Source organism: Setaria viridis, chromosome 6 (assembly GCF_005286985.2).
Source record: "Setaria viridis chromosome 6, Setaria_viridis_v4.0, whole genome shotgun sequence".
Classification (NCBI taxonomy): Eukaryota; Viridiplantae; Streptophyta; class Magnoliopsida; order Poales; family Poaceae; genus Setaria; species Setaria viridis.
Genome location: NC_048268.2, coordinates 4,978,360 through 4,994,895, shown reverse-complemented (window position 1 = coordinate 4,994,895; position 16,536 = coordinate 4,978,360). Strand labels below are relative to the sequence as shown.

Sequence of the window (16,536 nt, the reverse complement as noted above, 5' to 3'; positions counted from 1 at the left end):
TATTATGAATCGGACATACTATTTTGATTCAAATTTTAGAGTCGCCATGCCCTTGTTGACTCGTTGTTTTATTTTAAAAATATGCGTGGGCATTTTCAATATTATATGACGTAAGTTAAGATTTAAAAATAATCACATTGGTTACTTATTCCTAATTTCACAAAACCACATGTAACAAAACAATTGTTGTCATCTCCAATTTCTGGAGTAACAAGATTTGCAAACCAACTTGGTTACACTTCACAGATGGCACACTAGTCGCCGCACTGTGCCACTGACATCCGGGCCCTCGTCTGGCAGCCCTGCTTCACATTATCCGCGAAACCTGAAACGGCGGAGCGCGCGGTGACTGACGTGTGGGCCACCAGCCATGTCGCCCCGCCTCGCCGCCGCTCTTCCTCTCCCTCCTCCGCTGGCGCCGGCGGCCGCGGCCACGCGGCGGCTCGGCGTCCTCCGACCCCTGAGCGAACCCTCCGCCGCCACGCCCGCCGCCGCCTCCTGCTCTCCGCGCCGCCGCGGCGCTGTGGCATGCCTCGTGCGCCTCCTGTGCTCGCACCACTCCGCAGCGGCGGCGGTGGAGGAGGCGCGGCGCGGGCGGAAGCAGCTTGGGATGACGCCGCCGCTATACGACTACCTCCTCGCCAACGTCCGCGAGCACCCCGTGCGCCTCTCTCCCATCCCTGCCTCTCGTTTCCGTTCATTTCGACCGGATTGCCGCATTGCGATTCATCCTTCATAGTTTCAGGTTCTCCGGGAGCTCCGCGAGGAGACGGCTGCCATGAGGGGAAGTCAGATGCAGGTGCGTCGCAGTATATTGTACCTGAACTGTATGTCTGTATCCCCTCTATGCTGTTCCAACATCTTAGTCCGTCATTGTTTTTGCTGTTCCTAGACATTGGTGACCATGCCTGTTTCGTCTCTCCAATGTGCAATGATAAGGCCTGGCATTTGGTTCAACTTTCATGTTCATGCGTGCACATTACATTCTTATTATGCAGGGAACACACTTGTATTATACTTAGTTTTAGTGGTATAGGTTCCCTTCAGGTACTGCTTTTGGACGGTAGGCCTGATAGAGGTAGACTTGCTTTTCAATGCCTGCTATTGTAACTAGTGCCGTTTTCTTGCCATTCCCTTGGTGCGTGCTGATCTTTTGCTTGGAACATAACAAGAGTACATTCACAGTTTACACTGTATTTTCCTGGGTATACAATTGTTGTTTCTGCATATACTTTTTTTAACGAAAATCCTATGTGTCCAATGGGTATCTAATCTGATTCTTTGTCTTGGTAGGTTTCTCCTGCACAGGCTCAGCTGTTAGCAATGCTGGTTCAGATTCTTGGGGCACAGCGCTGCATTGAAGTCGGCGTCTTTACTGTATGTGAACTGAGTACCTTGCAATTTGAATCTACCTATTTTGTACCAAACAGTCCATTATTTTCTTGGTATATGATGTTTCCCTTGCAAAGTGATATGATGTAGTACACTAAGTATTTCTAGTAAAATAAATGGTAGTCTTGTAATATTTTCACTCCTCCTGTAAGCAACAGTAGTGTTAACCACCAAGTGTTGGAACGAAAAATGTATTATAGGCCTTGTGCAAAAGTAGTTTCAGTGCATAGATTTACCCATTTATAAAACATGTTAGCTTTGCCTGAGAATTTCTTTTCATCTTTCTATAGGGGTATTCATCATTAGCTGTAGCACTAGCACTCCCTGAATCTGGTCGCTTGATTGCTTGTGAAAGGGATGAGAGATGTCTAGAAGTTGCAAAAAAATACTATCAACGTGCTGGTGTCGCACACAAGGTAATCCTTCTGATTTATGATTCACTTCATGATCCTTGGTTCCAAACTTCTGTAGTAAGTGTACATGATTTTTAAGTCGGTTCAGGACTCTTTTTTTCCTGGCACAATAGTTAGAGCCTAAGTTAGGCTGGAAATCTTGTTATTGGTGTGAATTTGAAGTTCTAACAGCCAAGGGGATCATGTACAAAGAAATTTTTGCATGGAAGAAAAACATCTTTTCTAGTTCACTGCTTTTCTCTGTGTTATCTGTTCCATTGTTCTTATCATTTGATATTTGTTTTAGTTTTCTTTGACCACCACATGCTATATAGGTCATGAAATTAGAATTCTTGATGCATTGCATATTCACATATATCTTTACCAGAAATATAGCCTCAATAACATTAACCAATATTTCCCTGTTAATAACCGGTCTCTATGCTCTTAAAGCTGAATATTTAGCATTTCGAGCTGCTCTATAATTGTAATAATGTTTCACATTTTATATATTATATTTTGATAAATGTGTTCAAATTCCTTAGATTGATGTGAAACATGCTTTGGCTGCGGATTCTCTAAGATCATTGCTTGATTGTGGTGAAGCTTCCAGGTATATTTATAACATGTCACCATATACGTTAGCCTCTGACATTTCTAACAAATGTTTCCTTTTTCACCGTTTTTTCTAGTTATGACTTTGCATTTGTTGATGCTGATAAGCGAATGTACGAGGAGTATTTTGAGCTTCTACTAAAGCTAGTAAGATTTAAACTTTTGGTTCTTCTCCTTGGTTTTGGAAAACACATGAGGTTTTTCACTCTACTTTGTTCCCATAGAATCTTTTCTCCTTTTAATCATCATATTGCTGATTTTGTTAGAAGAACTTATCTTTTTTATTAGTTTTCTTGCCACAAGTTTATAGTTTCATCACAATAATAGCCATTTTTGTTTTTCTGTGCATTAACCTTTTCAATTTTTTTTCTGCTGTAGGTAAGAGTTGGTGGTTTAATTGTAATGGACAATGTCCTTTGGTATGGACGGGTTGCTGATCCTCTGGTATGTTAGAATGCCATTGAGGTGTGACATACTAGATGCGTTACACAGTTACAGTAGGCATCATATAACTCTTGACTTCCACCTTCTTTTAGGTTGATGACCGAAAGACAATCAGTATAAGAAACTTCAATAAGAAAGTTTTGGAGGATAAGCGTGTCGATATCAGCATGGTCTCTTTCTCCCTACCCTTGTACTATGTTTGTTATTTTGTGCATTGCATATGTGTTTATTACTTGCAAACTTTAAGAGAATCTTTGAAATGCCTGCACCTTTTTTTTTCTACTAGTACTGCAATATCAGCATCCTACATTTATTAACAATGACATTTTATTTTTTGTGAGTCCTGCAGGTGCCTATTGGGGATGGGATGACAATTTGCCGGAAGCTAGTAGATACCTGACTTCACATTGTATTATTATGTAGATGTTGTAAACTTCTTACCATGGTCAAGCCCTAAAAAGTCAAGTCAAAGGATTATCGGTGATGAACCTCCTAGCACTGATCGTATCCACAAATGCAGCATGTAGCCTTCCACCAAAAGTACTAAACACCACGGAGGAAGCAGATGGGGCATTGTCTGTCTGTTTCTGCACTGAAAAACAGCAACATTGGCATGGCTATTTTCCTGAATGGACTCAAGCACGAATTGCTATGACGCTTCGTCAATGTACCACAGTTTTGATATTGTGCTTTCTTCTGGAGGACAAGCCAATGAGACACATCTTTTTCGAGCAGATGAAGTGTAGTTTTACATGTAGGTACAGATCCACAGAATTTTTACCAGTGGTGTCCCAAAAGATTGCTTAGGAGGAATTACTGTATGAATGGATCGGCAGCATTTGAAATAACATGTTTAGGCAGGTGGCAGTAAATTCTCTTTAAATTGTTGACAATGTCACTGGATGGCTTGTATCTATTGCTCAGACGAGCTCTTCCAAATGTTTGGTTGGTGTGGTTTGCTCTTTTGTCCTCCGATGTCGGGTCCTGGTCCTCAGAAGACTTGACCACTGACATTTGGATCATGATCGAGCTATCATAACACCGATTTCACTTATTCCCGCTCTACCTGTGTCAATTCCACTGACACAAACTAATCGGTGCAAAATATTTCATGTACAATCACAATACTGCATCATTGTGAGTTTGGTACTTTTGATGCAATGAATTCTTGGAGGTTACCTGCATGCAAGTGGTCAGCGTCAAAATTAAGTTCAGATTCAAACATTTTGGAAAGAAACAACAACGCCAGATGCTTATGCATAATGCGAGCAGAAATACAATACAATCAATCGAAACACACATTGAGTAAACTGTCGAAATCTCATTTCGAGTATCAAATTCCAGGCCTTTTCAGAAACAGTTTTTCTAGTTGTTCTGCAACATCTAACAACTTCAAAATCACCACCAGATCCTATCTCCACAAATTTCCCTATGCTGAAATTTTAATGTAAATGTTCTATTTCTGCCTCGACAAAACCTATAACCCAAAAAATGGACAAATTCAACTGAAGATCACAGCTGCGACAACCAGCATCACGCTCGCAAGTAGGCTGTTGCTCCATCCAGCCTCAGCTTGCGCTGACGATTTGCTGTTTGACTCATGAACCTGTGGCCTGCAAGATTTTCAGAGCAGGATGTGAGTCAAGAACAGCAGAATGTATCACTGCATCAGAGAAGAGACATTCAACTGAGACGTACGTTTGCCTCTCCTTCAGTATACCGCAGTACAGGACGTTATCCGGCATGATCATTTCAGTGATATTGTACCCCAGCGGATCAGCAACCTTCACATAGACCTCCTGCCCTCTGTACCAGTTATCCAGCTTCTCGGCACGCAGATTCCAGATACCAACATTGTCAAGTGAGATTAGGACAGCAGTCCAGCCTCCGGGGAAGACCTGTTTGTCATAGCAAAGTTCAGAGTTTTCATTGTTCAAAATGACCAAAGGCACATCTGTGTGAGGTAAAGAACTTTTGGCACATGATCAGATGGTCTTAAGGAAGTTGTGTACCTGAGTGGTGCAGCGAGAGATGGCATCCCACCTGCTGTACTCATTCCTCCTGTCTGGTGTCCACTCGCCGTAATCCATCCTGAAATTCACAACATGGTGGTGTTCATTTGAGATGTTCAAGCTGATATGAAGCACTGGATAAAACTGAAGATTCTGATGGTTAAGCACGTACCCAACAACAAAGAATGAGTAACCATCCAGATGGTAGGTCTGAATATCAGTGTCATTGTTCTGGAAGATGATCTCGAGGAAGCCCTTGTAGGATGCATTCAGCACAGAAGAAGCTACCCTTGCTGACATGTTGCTTGGCATTGCAGGGAAATCAGTTGTGTAGACTCCAGTCAGGTTGTGTAGGTCAGCAAGCCTCAATGGTGTCTCAGGAGGAGAGTATGAGATCCTGTTGATCGTTCTTCGCTGCTTTCCATTGATGCGCAAGGGTGCCTCATTCTTGAGAACAAAGGTCTGAGTGATGTTGATCGAACCGTAATGGAATGATCCCTGCGGGTTTGGACGGGCAGCACCAGCACTCGTGTTCATTCTGAAAGAACAATAGCAATGACTCTTAATAGAGAACATATAAATATCAAATGCAATACAGCACAAGAATCAGATATGCTAAACAAAGATCAGAATCATTGCAACTCAAGTTTTTTCTAAAAAAAAGTTATTCCCAGGTCAAGAACAGAATCTGTTCATGCACTGACCTGATGGACTTTGCCTGGTTGATGGAGTAGTACTTGTCATAGTAATCATTTGGAGCATCAGGGAGGGGGCCAGAAGCTTTGCCTTTGGAGTTTGAGTACTGCAGGATGGCCACACCGGTGACCTGGCTCCATTGAGGATTGCTTATGAACCTTGGGCTCGCTACAATGTAGTAGTCGGTGCTTGCATTCTGGTCCATGGTCACCAAGAAAGAGTAGGACTGTCCCACATGGATGTCGAGGTTGGTGTAGTTCTGCTGATTGGTGTAGGTTCCTTCAGTCTCTACCAGAAGCATTTTGTGATTCTGGATCCTGAAGTTGAGGCTAGTTGAGATGCCAACATTATGGACACGGAAGCGATATGTCTTGCCTGTTACAAATATTCAGAGCATCAGACTTCTTTTTTCGAGAATACGTAGGAGAACTGTGTATCTTTAAATTAAGAAGGAATTAGAAAATTTAAAGTTACAACCCGGGCCTTCCGGGCGCACGCACACAGTTTTAGAGCATCAGACTTCATGACCCGATAAACAGTAATGCTGATAAATATTGGTCGATTTAAGATGTACTCCCTCCATTCCAAATTGTAGGTCGTTTTAGCTTTATTAGGTGCATAAATCACTATATCTAGGTGCATAATAATATCTATGAATCTAGAAAAGTCAAAACGGCCTACAATTTAGAACGAAGGGAGTATATGAGAACAATTTAGAGATTTCTGAAGCTCATGTGGATTTCCAATTGACATTTAAGGACTGAAAAAAATCTAGAACCTTTTGCAGCTACCAAATTAACAGCAAGTTGAAACATAACTACTACCATTTATTAAAATAAAAAAACATAACTACTATCATTCATCACGCATATGTTGTAGTTTGCAAATATTGCACATATAGAGATGCGAATCAGCAAACAAAAGTGTGATCAACCTGGCTCAACTCCAACAGTTTCATACTGAAGGCCATCAGGAACCAGTGTAGTGTCATATCTGTAAGGTGCCCTTCCATTGATCAGAATTGCATCTGGTACCCCTAGATCCTTGCCATCATCTAGCATGTTCCTCAATTCCTGCATGAGACAGAATTTTCAAATTAAATGAAGACTAACAAAATCCCACGTCAAGTACCAAGTACAGTACTGTACAGTTCTAGTTTCAGTGAAATACTGTGTGATACAGTACTTATGTGTTGTGAGGTAAGGTAAGAAAAATGAGATTCTCATATGAACACTAATGTTTAGCCTAATATCCTGCAGGGAATACCAATTACCAAGGCATATATATGTTGTATTTCTGTGTAAATTCACAACGCGCCAGCATAATAAAAAAAACCATTATGCCAAAGATCAAGAAAGTTCATTCTTTCCCCTGGCTACCTCTGAAATACTACACCACCTAAATTGCATTGACACAGTTACAAAGTCCTTACAATGTGGCTGTTGGTGTACCAATCCCCAATGAACAGGGTGATGTCACCGTCGGGCTGGCCAAAGGGGACTGGCACAGTGGCGCGGTTGTTGATGGTGATGGGGCCATACCCGCCGGCAGCTCGCTGGAGGCCGAGCGACGGGAAGTAGAAGAAACTGCCGATCTGGTCCTTCAGCTGGAACTGGTAGGTCCAGTTCCATCCAGGAGGGATTGGGCAGTTGGTGCCGGAGACGCCATCCTGCCACGAGTTCATCCTCATCTGGATTCCGTCCCTGCCATTGCAATGGAAAAGAGAGTGAGCACACCACTTCCGTTGCCACAGGAGGAGAAGAAAATTGGCGCCAATGCTAGTTCAGTCACAAAAGTTAAGAATTTGCAAAAGAAACCCTCATGTATTAAGCATTTTAATCTTGGTCTAAAGCATGATTGAACTTATGAAAAGTTGTTTCATAGTGCTAATATCAAAGAACCCAGCATGAATAGAAGATGTTCTGCACATTTTATATGGGGCAGTTGTAATTCAAGAACACAGATATGCAAACATAACAAAATTTTGTTGAACTGTTTCAATCACTAGTTACTTCTTTAGAGCAATGACATTTTGGTACGGGTAATGAGGTTGTTAATGCAATGATGCCCGAGAATCACGCCCAGTTGCATGCACTTGAGAAAATCTGCTGAAAGAACATGACATGGCTGCCCAGAGATATGTCTATAAGTCATGATCAATTAAGCCCATAAATGTCTCAAATGCGCAAGGCATATACATCACAATTCCATCATGGTTAAAATGCACAAGGCACCGTATCTCCCTGATAGGTAGGCCAAGAGGCACTGCAGAAATGGAAGTGCAGCTCAAGGTCCACCCACAAATCCATCACAGATGGAAACTGTAGATATGGCTATAAACATAATTTACTCATAACATTCACTGCTACCTTTTTTAAAATCCGGTAAAAAGAATATGCATATGTGACATATTAAAAATTCCAAGAAACTATTGTTGGACTATGTATATGATAGGATTAGATGATATCTGCTGCATCAAAATGAAGTAATCAGAGAGGGATCAGTAGTGGTGAGTACCAGGTGATGAGGAGGGGCTCATCCAGGTTGTTTTGGACGTTCACCCTCACGTTCTGGTTCGTCGTCACGTTCAGGAGAGGGCCCGGGAACTGGTTGTTTATCGCAATTACCTGAAAAAATTAAGAAGAAACGAATGTTTCATATATAGTCCTCAGAATATTGCATCTCCAGCCCCCAAACCACATAACAAAATTTTCTATTGTGGAAACAAACATGTCAGAAAAACAGAGTACAAGATCTCATCTTGATTGTTTGCAAAAAACTTGAAATGTTTGGACTTGAGAATGAATTGCAAAAGATAGCTTTTCACGCGAGCACACAGGGCAAGAAATATTTTGGGCATGCACCACCAAAACCAAATAAAAAATTGAGAAAAAAAATCGTTTCTTCAGATTGCAAGAACGGAAGAACACATATCACGGCCTATAAAACAGTTCTTCGGAGGAGCGCGCCCGCTGCATAGGACAAAGAAATCCATGGCGAAGCGATGCACGACGAGATCGTGCGATGCAAACTGCTCGTGCGGATAAAGGAGGCATTTTTAAGACAAAGCACACGCCGATCGAACGAACGAACGTCAAAAGTCGTCGAAACATCTAAAGAAGATGGAATTTTTTCGGAAGATTTCTTGTGACAAAAGGTGTAGAAAAAAAAAGAGCGAAAACCACGGAAATTTGCCTGATAAATCAAAAGCCTTTTGTTTCGGTCGAAATCGAAATCTTTCAGACAGCAGAGAACAAGAACGGAGACAGAGAGAGGGCGCGGTAGCAACAAGGACGCGCCTTCTGCGCTTGGCCAAGGGGCTCCAGCGTGAGGTACGACACCTCCCAGCGGACTTCCGCCTGCGCCGCCGCCGCCACCACGACGGCCGCGAGCACCACGGCGGCCGCCATCGCCGCCGCCGCCATCGATGGCTCTCTTGGCTGCGCTATGCGGCGTGCACTTTGCCCTCTACCAACCCCTCTCGTCCTGCGTCGTGTGAGCCTTCGGCAGAAGGGGTTTTTGGCCTCTCTTGTCGTGTGGGGTTTTTGTGATGAGGTATAAAAAGCGGAAAAGAGGGGACGGAGAGTAGATGAGAGAGAAAAGCGATGTACTTCTAGCAGAGAATCACTAAATCAAAGAGTAAAAGGAAGTTTTGGATGTGCCTTTTATTCATGGGTAAAGATATAGTAGGGTAACAATTTTCAAAACACCAAGTGCTAAGGCTTTTTGAAATTTTGAATTAGTTGTTGTGGCAAGAGATAAGAGCAGGGTGTGTTACGGGCCGTCCACACGAGTATCAACACTCAAGATTAAGCGCGGATGCCACCACCTTGGAGTACCACATGTGCGGAGTTGGTGTTAAGGTGAATACGACAAAGCGTAAATTTATGGTATAAGAGTATGTTACGTACACAACATACATTTGTGGTATAAATCAGTTAAAATGAACATACATTTGTGTTATATGAATTATACTAGTATATGCTGTTATTGTTGTCTTGTCGAAAGACGAATCTAGACTTATTAGTAATGTGACCACTTATTAGTAATCCAACATCACAACGTCACAACAGTACAAATTGAGGAAGCCGATTGTAACCGATTGTAGCTACAAGTAAGATGTTCTCCAAAAAGTACTTGATTTTCCTGAAAATATGGGGGCATTTTCAAAACGCAACATGAACGAGCTAAAGAAAATTTCCAAGGTACATTATTTATGGCTAATGATAACTAGTAATTATTGAAAATATAAAAAAATAAAGATATTGTATTGTGGGTTCGAATTAATTGTTGTGCCAAAAGATAGAGCAATAATGCATGTATTTAGGGTTTTCCACATGAGTATCCAGTGAATTTTTTTTTTTTTTGCAAAGATCCTCCGGTTGTCAACATTAATCACTATAGCTAGTATAGCTACCATCTTCGAGAGAGCATACATCCATGGTATAAGTCGGTCATTTATACGATTGCGGAATACTATTTCACTATAGTGTTGTTCGAGGAAAAAAAAAAGTAGCATCACACTTGTTCAAACTTCAAAGGCAGTAACAACCAAGCTATATCTGTAGGTACATGACACGACATTCATATGTCGTGATATATTTTCCCATATACTCACTTTGACTCTAAACCTATGTTTTAGAATTTTATCAGGTCAAACTTTTTTAACTTGACCCATCAATATATTGTTACATAGATTCATGACACATGTTGACGTGACTAATTCATCATAAAAATACTCTAGTGTGTGTATAACTCCAATTATTTAAAATGGTACTCCCTCCATTCCACAAAGAGTGTCCATTTAGGTTTGTCCTAAGTCAAACTATCTTAAGTTTGATCAAGTTTATAATGAAGAGTATCCATATTTATAACACTAAATAGGTATGCTATGAAAATATATTTCATAACAAATCTTAATATATTTTTTATATAAACTTGGTCAAACATACGATGGTTTGACTTAGGACAAAACTAAATGGACACTCTTTGCGGGAGGGAGTACCTTTTTTAAAAAAAAGTCAAATGTCACATTGGATATTGTGCCCATGTCCTAAAATGACTTATATTTGGTCCGATGGAATATACTAGCTTTCTTCTTAAAGAGGAGGGGGTTTGCAAAATCCAAGAACTCGGAGAGAGAGTTGAATTTCACTAATTCATAGGAAGAGGACGTGTATAGCAAGTATCTAAGGCTGTAAAATCCCAAAACTCACGAAAATGGATGTGGCAATATGAGTAACTGAAAGGTTAAATTTGATAGATTTTTTCCCTCCTATTCCGTCCACCGGTTCATTGCATAACAAATTCGCCCACTGCTTCAGCGTGAACCACCGGCCTTGCCCGGCTGACCTGACTCTACAAACTTTGACCAGAGTCAGTCGGTTAACTTACACCTGGTTCTAACCTACACCTAACAATCACCAGGCGAAGTAAAATCACCCATCATGTGAGTACAAGCTTAGGCGAATGATTTTGAAACGTTGCTGAATATGCTTGATGCCCTTAAAAAATCGGATTTGAATACCTGATAATTTTTCTGATAAGTTTATATACAATGTGAAACTTCAGGTTGTCTTTGAGAGTGAATAGTACATTTAAATCAGTTGTCCAGTTGCACTGGAAATAGGAACTTGGGCAGCCAGCATAGTGACTTTTGATAGCAGACATATATAGGGAATCATGTCATTTCAGCTCAGGTGATGCGGGCACTCTGGCCACCAGTGCTAGGGCATTTGCAGGGAATATCAGGTGACAAATTCTGATCAATCCAGCATATCATTTGAATCACAAAAAGCTCAATACACATTCTCAGGCTAATGCAACATTGGGGGCGTGTCGTACCCGTACCATATCCAAAAGAAGTAATATTTTTGTTACACAACATTCTGAGACTGCTAGGTAAATCACATTGGAGAACCGGTGCAGGCGGGAGAAGTGTTCTCTTGCCTGTTGTTATTACTCTCTGTTGGAACTGGAAACTGAGGCCCAGCAAGGCGGTTTTAAACGTTCGGAGGTGGCCAGATCTTCCCAAAGAGCTCCTCAACACGGCGTGCTTGGTTCACATATCCCTCCAATCCAGAAGCAAGTAATTCTTCAGCAGCGGGCCCCATAGCAGCTGCAAGACTCAACTGGTCCCACTTCACAAGCTGCATACATCATTTGCCGGAAATGTGATCAGCGTACAAATACAAGATCAAAAGGTCCTTGTAGGAATCCTAAAACGAATGTTTAATTTCTTTGCAGAGGACAGTCAGTTTGGTTTCCCTTTTCTTTGCTTTATTCATCAGTGACTTTTATTTTCCTTTAGAAGCAGTTCAGGTTGTTTGTTGAATCATAGTTATGCCTGCTGTAAGTTAAACATCACATTATTTTTTTAGGGATATGTAAAAAGAACTCAGCCTCCAAGCTCTCTGCTACCTTTTATCTCGATATTGGTCTACCGGAAATGCACATGCCTAGTGAAGAAGAATAATATCCATTTGAATACAACATCACACATTCACAATACAGGGAACAATAAGGTGGAATGCTAAAAGGTGTTCTTATTTATTCTTAACAGTGCATGATTACTGATCATCATTAAGTTGTTTGCCAATTAAACGGTTCAGATGTGTGAATTTCGAACAAGATCCATAAGTGCACAAACCTCCTCTTCAGTGAAGTTGTACGTCTTGCCAAGGGCAGGAGTCAACCTTGGGGCATAACTGTACTTTACATCAGGATCAGTGACAGATTCTTCCAGAGACTGCAATATCTTCAGAGGTGCAATGATGTAATCAATCCTACATTTAAGAAACATTAATTTCCATGTTAACGTCCATGACTTGTGAATTTGTACCTAATATCCAGCAAAAATAAGTAATAAGAAATTACCCCAGAAGGCTAAATACATCCTGCCTGTTCCGTATGGCAGCAGCCATCAACTTTGTTTTGTACCCATTTCTGTGAATATAGGCATATACTTTCTCTGCCTGCATTACAACCCACAAATATATGGAGTTATAAACTCTAGCTTAGTAGCAGAAAATGTAAGTCGTCAACAAATATGGAGAGAGCAAACTGGCATCTGAAGGGCTACCATGAGTTCTCAAGTAAGTGTAGTGCTGCTCATTCCTAAGTACAAACCCATAATATACAAGTGGACAACTACCTTATTAAGAGTCATTAGTTATCCACTTATATTACCCTTTTTAATTACACATTTACACCGCGTTACTGTAAGGGAACTGGCAAACCAACATGTTTTATCTGCTGATATTAAGAACCAAATGATGGAATGATTAAAAAATATGAAAAGTGGTAAAATCAATTCAAAGATAACTCAAAATTACTTGCTGACAGTTGGGTACAAGAACTTCGAATTTTATTTCTTTGGCCTTTAGCTTAGTAGTCAGGCAGCAAACACAGAACTACTGTAAAAACTAAAAGCGATAACAGGTACCAAGACGTTCCTAGTCAGTAAAATTGCAGATCCTGTTTCTAGACACTAGCTTATATATTGATAAAACTATGCAGCAATAAAAAGAACTGAAGCTAACCAAAGCAAGGCCAGCATCTTCTCCCTTCTTCAAAGCTTCATCTATTTCTGGGTCACCAGAGTGATTCCTTGCCCAATCCTGTGTGGTTTGTGGTTAGCATAACATTATTGTTTTAGCGCAAGGACATGGTAAAGACTGACTTGATAAATTACCCGCAACCGCCCCACAAATATCTGTACAACAGATGCACCTGCTTGTGCTGCCGCTGCTGCTTGTGCGAAACTGAGCAAGAATGATCAACCACGAAAAAAAACAGGTGTACATAAGCTCCAAGTTATTTTTCATCTTACATAAATAACTAAATGCAAGGAAGCAAGTGCAGTTGTAATGCAGGTGCTCTAGTAAACTTGTTCTTCCAGATTACTAGTAAGCCTGATGAATAATTATTATCCACCAGACAGACTCAACAGAATACCCCTCCATGTACTAATGTAAAAGCATAATAATATAAGCAAATTGTCAGTAGCTTGCTTTCCTTCTCCACTTAAAAAAAAGAGGGGGGGGGGGGGGGGGGGGGGGGGGGGGGGGGGGGTTCGCAAAACACCCAAATATTGCAAGCTAAAAATGTTGGGAAGTGGGCAATAAAACAACCATACAGTTCCCTGCTATTTCCATTAAGTAATAGGATCAGGAGCAAATGATATAAAATGTTTTGTCTGTTACCTGTATACAAATGTTAAATGTGTTTGAATTCCATCAGATTCAAGCAACCTTGAGGCCTCTATGCCCTAATGGTAAACAAGTTGGAAGTCAAAATCTATAGAGAGAACAGGTACAATCAAGCAGAACTTACAGAGTAGTACATTGCACACTTACTTGCCATGTAGCAGGAATTTTGAATAGCAGGCGGTCAGTTAAGACATCATGCTGGTTGTACAGATTCAGCAGTTCATGCACCTAAATATAAAGATACCATTTTTTAGGAAACTGTGACTGAGAAGCACATATGTTTTCTCAAAGGATATCCAATAGCCCTGCTTAGTCACAAACATCAGCAACACATACATGGATAAGACCAACCTTCTAATGCAATTACTCAGATAACAAATATCTTAACATGCTCGTATCGACATATTGAGGTTTAGGGACAATTACTTTAAACAATAAATGGGCATTTCAGTTAAATTGTAACATCACAACTAAAGTCGATTCATACAATAAATGTGTGGAACTGAAAAGAAAAATCAGTAACATTGATCACTACTACAGTAGTACGGAGGAGGTGTTGACAACCTGAGCATGGCAGCAATGAATGGAATGCAGAATTGAAAATTGATGACATAGTTCTAGAATGTGTTCATAGGTCACTCAGGAGCTAAAAGTACATATTTGAAATGTCAGAAGAATTGTTTTCCCAATATGGTCCCATTAATCTGTCACAACTCCATATTGTACTGTACCATTGCATATCAAGTTAACAACTAGTTGCTGTTTTTTCCTTGCCAACTTTAACCTGTCAGAGCCAGATAAGTCCTTGTTCAATGAAAAATTATTTATCAAGGTATAACCAAGAGGTGTTTCACAAATATCTAAATAAATTAGTAATACTAATACATATGCTCCTACTAGTATCATACAGCTGATATATCCCCACTTCCCCACTACCTTTCATCTATTATTTCTTTATACCTCGATGGTATTGAGCTATCGTTGTGCACATCTGCATGTAAAACACTGACATTGGTAACATAAAAGAATATGCTGGAACAAAATAGTCTTCTTATCAGTTATCACTATTGTGTTTTTGTACATTAGAGATTTGGAGTGTCAAGTTGCGGGTTGCTAACTAGGTCAGATGCCAAGAAAGGTGATATACAGGCATTCCCAGAAGGAACTTCTTAATCACTTTGTTCTAATGAATGTTGTACATAACCTTCCACACAAACTATAATTCTACTGTGGACATGCATCACATTGCATTGAAGCAACATGGACACAAAAAATAGAAGCTTATACCCTCTGGATAATGCCCTGGGTGTCATAAGCCAACCGAGCATCTATTTCAGTCGAAACACGTCCAGGTACTTGATGAGCCAGTTCAGCGCCAACGTTTGCCAGGGCCTGCCAAATTTCTTCTCTGTTCAGCTCCTCAGATTAACAGAACTCCCACATCGCCTAACTATCACAGTAGCAATAGCGAAACCGAGATGCTGTATGCAAACCTTGGTGAGGTAACAGGACATCCTGTCCTCGAGCTTATCCAATGCGTTGCACTCACCATCTGCCAGTGCAGTATCTATCGCACTCTACAACCACCAAATATCCAGAAGAGTTACCATGCCAGCAACGATTAACTGAATAACTGAACATTTTGATTGCAGCAGCTCAGCTCCTCACCTTGAACTTGGTATTCGGGAGCCCAGCGATCCCGAGCAGCAGCGAGGAGCTCGCCGTGGCCGCCGTGGGTGCGAACCTGCAAATGTTCGCATCAGCACAATGTGGCAGCCTCGGTCAACCCGCCCCAAATCTAACGGGACAAGAGTACAAGACAGAAGAGCAATGCCAGAAGCAACGGTTACCTCTCGAAATCATCGAACACGACGGTGTCCGGTACGATCTCGCTGAAGCCGGCCACTGCATCGAGCTCGGTGACGATCTCTGCACCCAAACAGAGCGAATCAAGAATCAATAAGGCTACGCATCACACAAGACGCCGCGGAACAAGAGGGGGGGTCCAACAGCAGTACCGTCTACGGGGGAAGTGGGTGCGTTGCCGGCGGCGGCCCGCGCAGCCAGAGGCGAGCTCCGGAGGCTGAAAGGAACAGGCTTAGCCGACCTCGCCAATGGACTCCACCTGCCCACCTGAAGCGGTGACCAAGAACTGGTGAAACGGGGGAGTGGACCAAATTGACGGCGGCGGTGAGCGGACGAACTGCGCAAATGGGAGCTTGTTGGAGAGAAGGTGAGAGGATGCGGTACCTGACGGGAGGGCGGGAGGAGGGAGGAGGAGGTGGGCGCGGAGACGGAGAGCGCCATGGGAGTTGGGATCGGAGCCGGTGGACTGTGAGCGAAGATTGGGAGTGAACAACAGAACAGGGAGAGAAGAAGTGCTAGGATCAGGAGGCAGAGGGAATTAATTAATTCGTTGTGAAATGACCAGTCTGCCCTTCGTTGAGTTCAAGAAATTCTCGCACTAAAAAAAGGACGAACTTTCACCATGTTCATCCAAATATTGTTCAAAACTTGGGTAGATACGAATTATTCATACAAAAGAAAGCTTGACTCACCATATCACGCCTTAAGTTACATCAGATGTCGCTCACGTTTTACCCTCAAAATGAGATGAGAAGCAATTAAGAATACCTCGTGCGCATAAACATAACAACTAACAAGTAGATAGCTGGAGCCCAAACATTTTCTTCTATTTACATCAAACCTTTTCTATCTTTCTAATAAAACAGTGAATATTCATATGATACAAGTGACAATTTTACTGTCCTGTTT

At 41.5% G+C, this 16,536-nt stretch overlaps 3 protein-coding genes across 5 annotated transcripts; 1 reads left to right on the top strand and 2 right to left on the bottom strand.

Annotated features, from left to right (window-relative positions):
• Positions 1 to 338: 338 nt before the first annotated feature.
• Positions 339 to 3,801, top strand: LOC117859647 (uncharacterized). 2 transcript variants are annotated; one of them, XM_034742810.2, is made up of 9 exons: positions 339 to 661; positions 740 to 799; positions 1,294 to 1,377; positions 1,683 to 1,808; positions 2,330 to 2,397; positions 2,477 to 2,546; positions 2,778 to 2,843; positions 2,936 to 3,013; positions 3,193 to 3,801. In XM_034742810.2, exons 1-9 carry the CDS (start codon positions 371 to 373, stop codon positions 3,241 to 3,243), a joined length of 894 nt encoding a protein of 297 aa, XP_034598701.1. In that variant the 5' UTR covers positions 339 to 370; the 3' UTR covers positions 3,244 to 3,801. The 2 variants fall into 2 exon arrangements, with proteins under 2 accessions (XP_034598701.1, XP_034598702.1); XM_034742811.2 differs by having other exon boundaries at positions 340 to 661; positions 746 to 799.
• A 343-nt stretch (positions 3,802 to 4,144) lies between these two features.
• Positions 4,145 to 9,067, bottom strand: LOC117859646 (monocopper oxidase-like protein SKU5). The gene is made up of 9 exons (XM_034742809.2): positions 8,851 to 9,067; positions 8,069 to 8,178; positions 6,984 to 7,254; positions 6,486 to 6,624; positions 5,560 to 5,926; positions 5,028 to 5,393; positions 4,856 to 4,934; positions 4,542 to 4,741; positions 4,145 to 4,456 (listed from the first exon to the last, which is right to left on the bottom strand). Exons 1-9 carry the CDS (start codon positions 8,974 to 8,976, stop codon positions 4,345 to 4,347), a joined length of 1,770 nt encoding a protein of 589 aa, XP_034598700.1. The 5' UTR covers positions 8,977 to 9,067; the 3' UTR covers positions 4,145 to 4,344.
• Positions 9,068 to 11,285: 2,218 nt separating this feature from the next.
• LOC117861379 (uncharacterized) lies at positions 11,286 to 16,162 on the bottom strand. 2 transcript variants are annotated; one of them, XM_034744918.2, is made up of 13 exons: positions 16,012 to 16,162; positions 15,780 to 15,894; positions 15,612 to 15,690; positions 15,430 to 15,505; positions 15,255 to 15,338; positions 15,049 to 15,153; positions 13,909 to 13,989; positions 13,756 to 13,820; positions 13,233 to 13,314; positions 13,093 to 13,170; positions 12,428 to 12,525; positions 12,201 to 12,336; positions 11,286 to 11,700 (listed from the first exon to the last, which is right to left on the bottom strand). In XM_034744918.2, the coding sequence occupies exons 1-13, from the start codon at positions 16,066 to 16,068 to the stop codon at positions 11,554 to 11,556; spliced, it is 1,203 nt and encodes a 400-aa protein (XP_034600809.1). In that variant the 5' UTR covers positions 16,069 to 16,162; the 3' UTR covers positions 11,286 to 11,553. The 2 variants fall into 2 exon arrangements, with proteins under 2 accessions (XP_034600809.1, XP_034600810.1); XM_034744919.2 differs by having other exon boundaries at positions 13,245 to 13,314.
• Between the last annotated feature and the right edge of the window lie 374 nt (positions 16,163 to 16,536).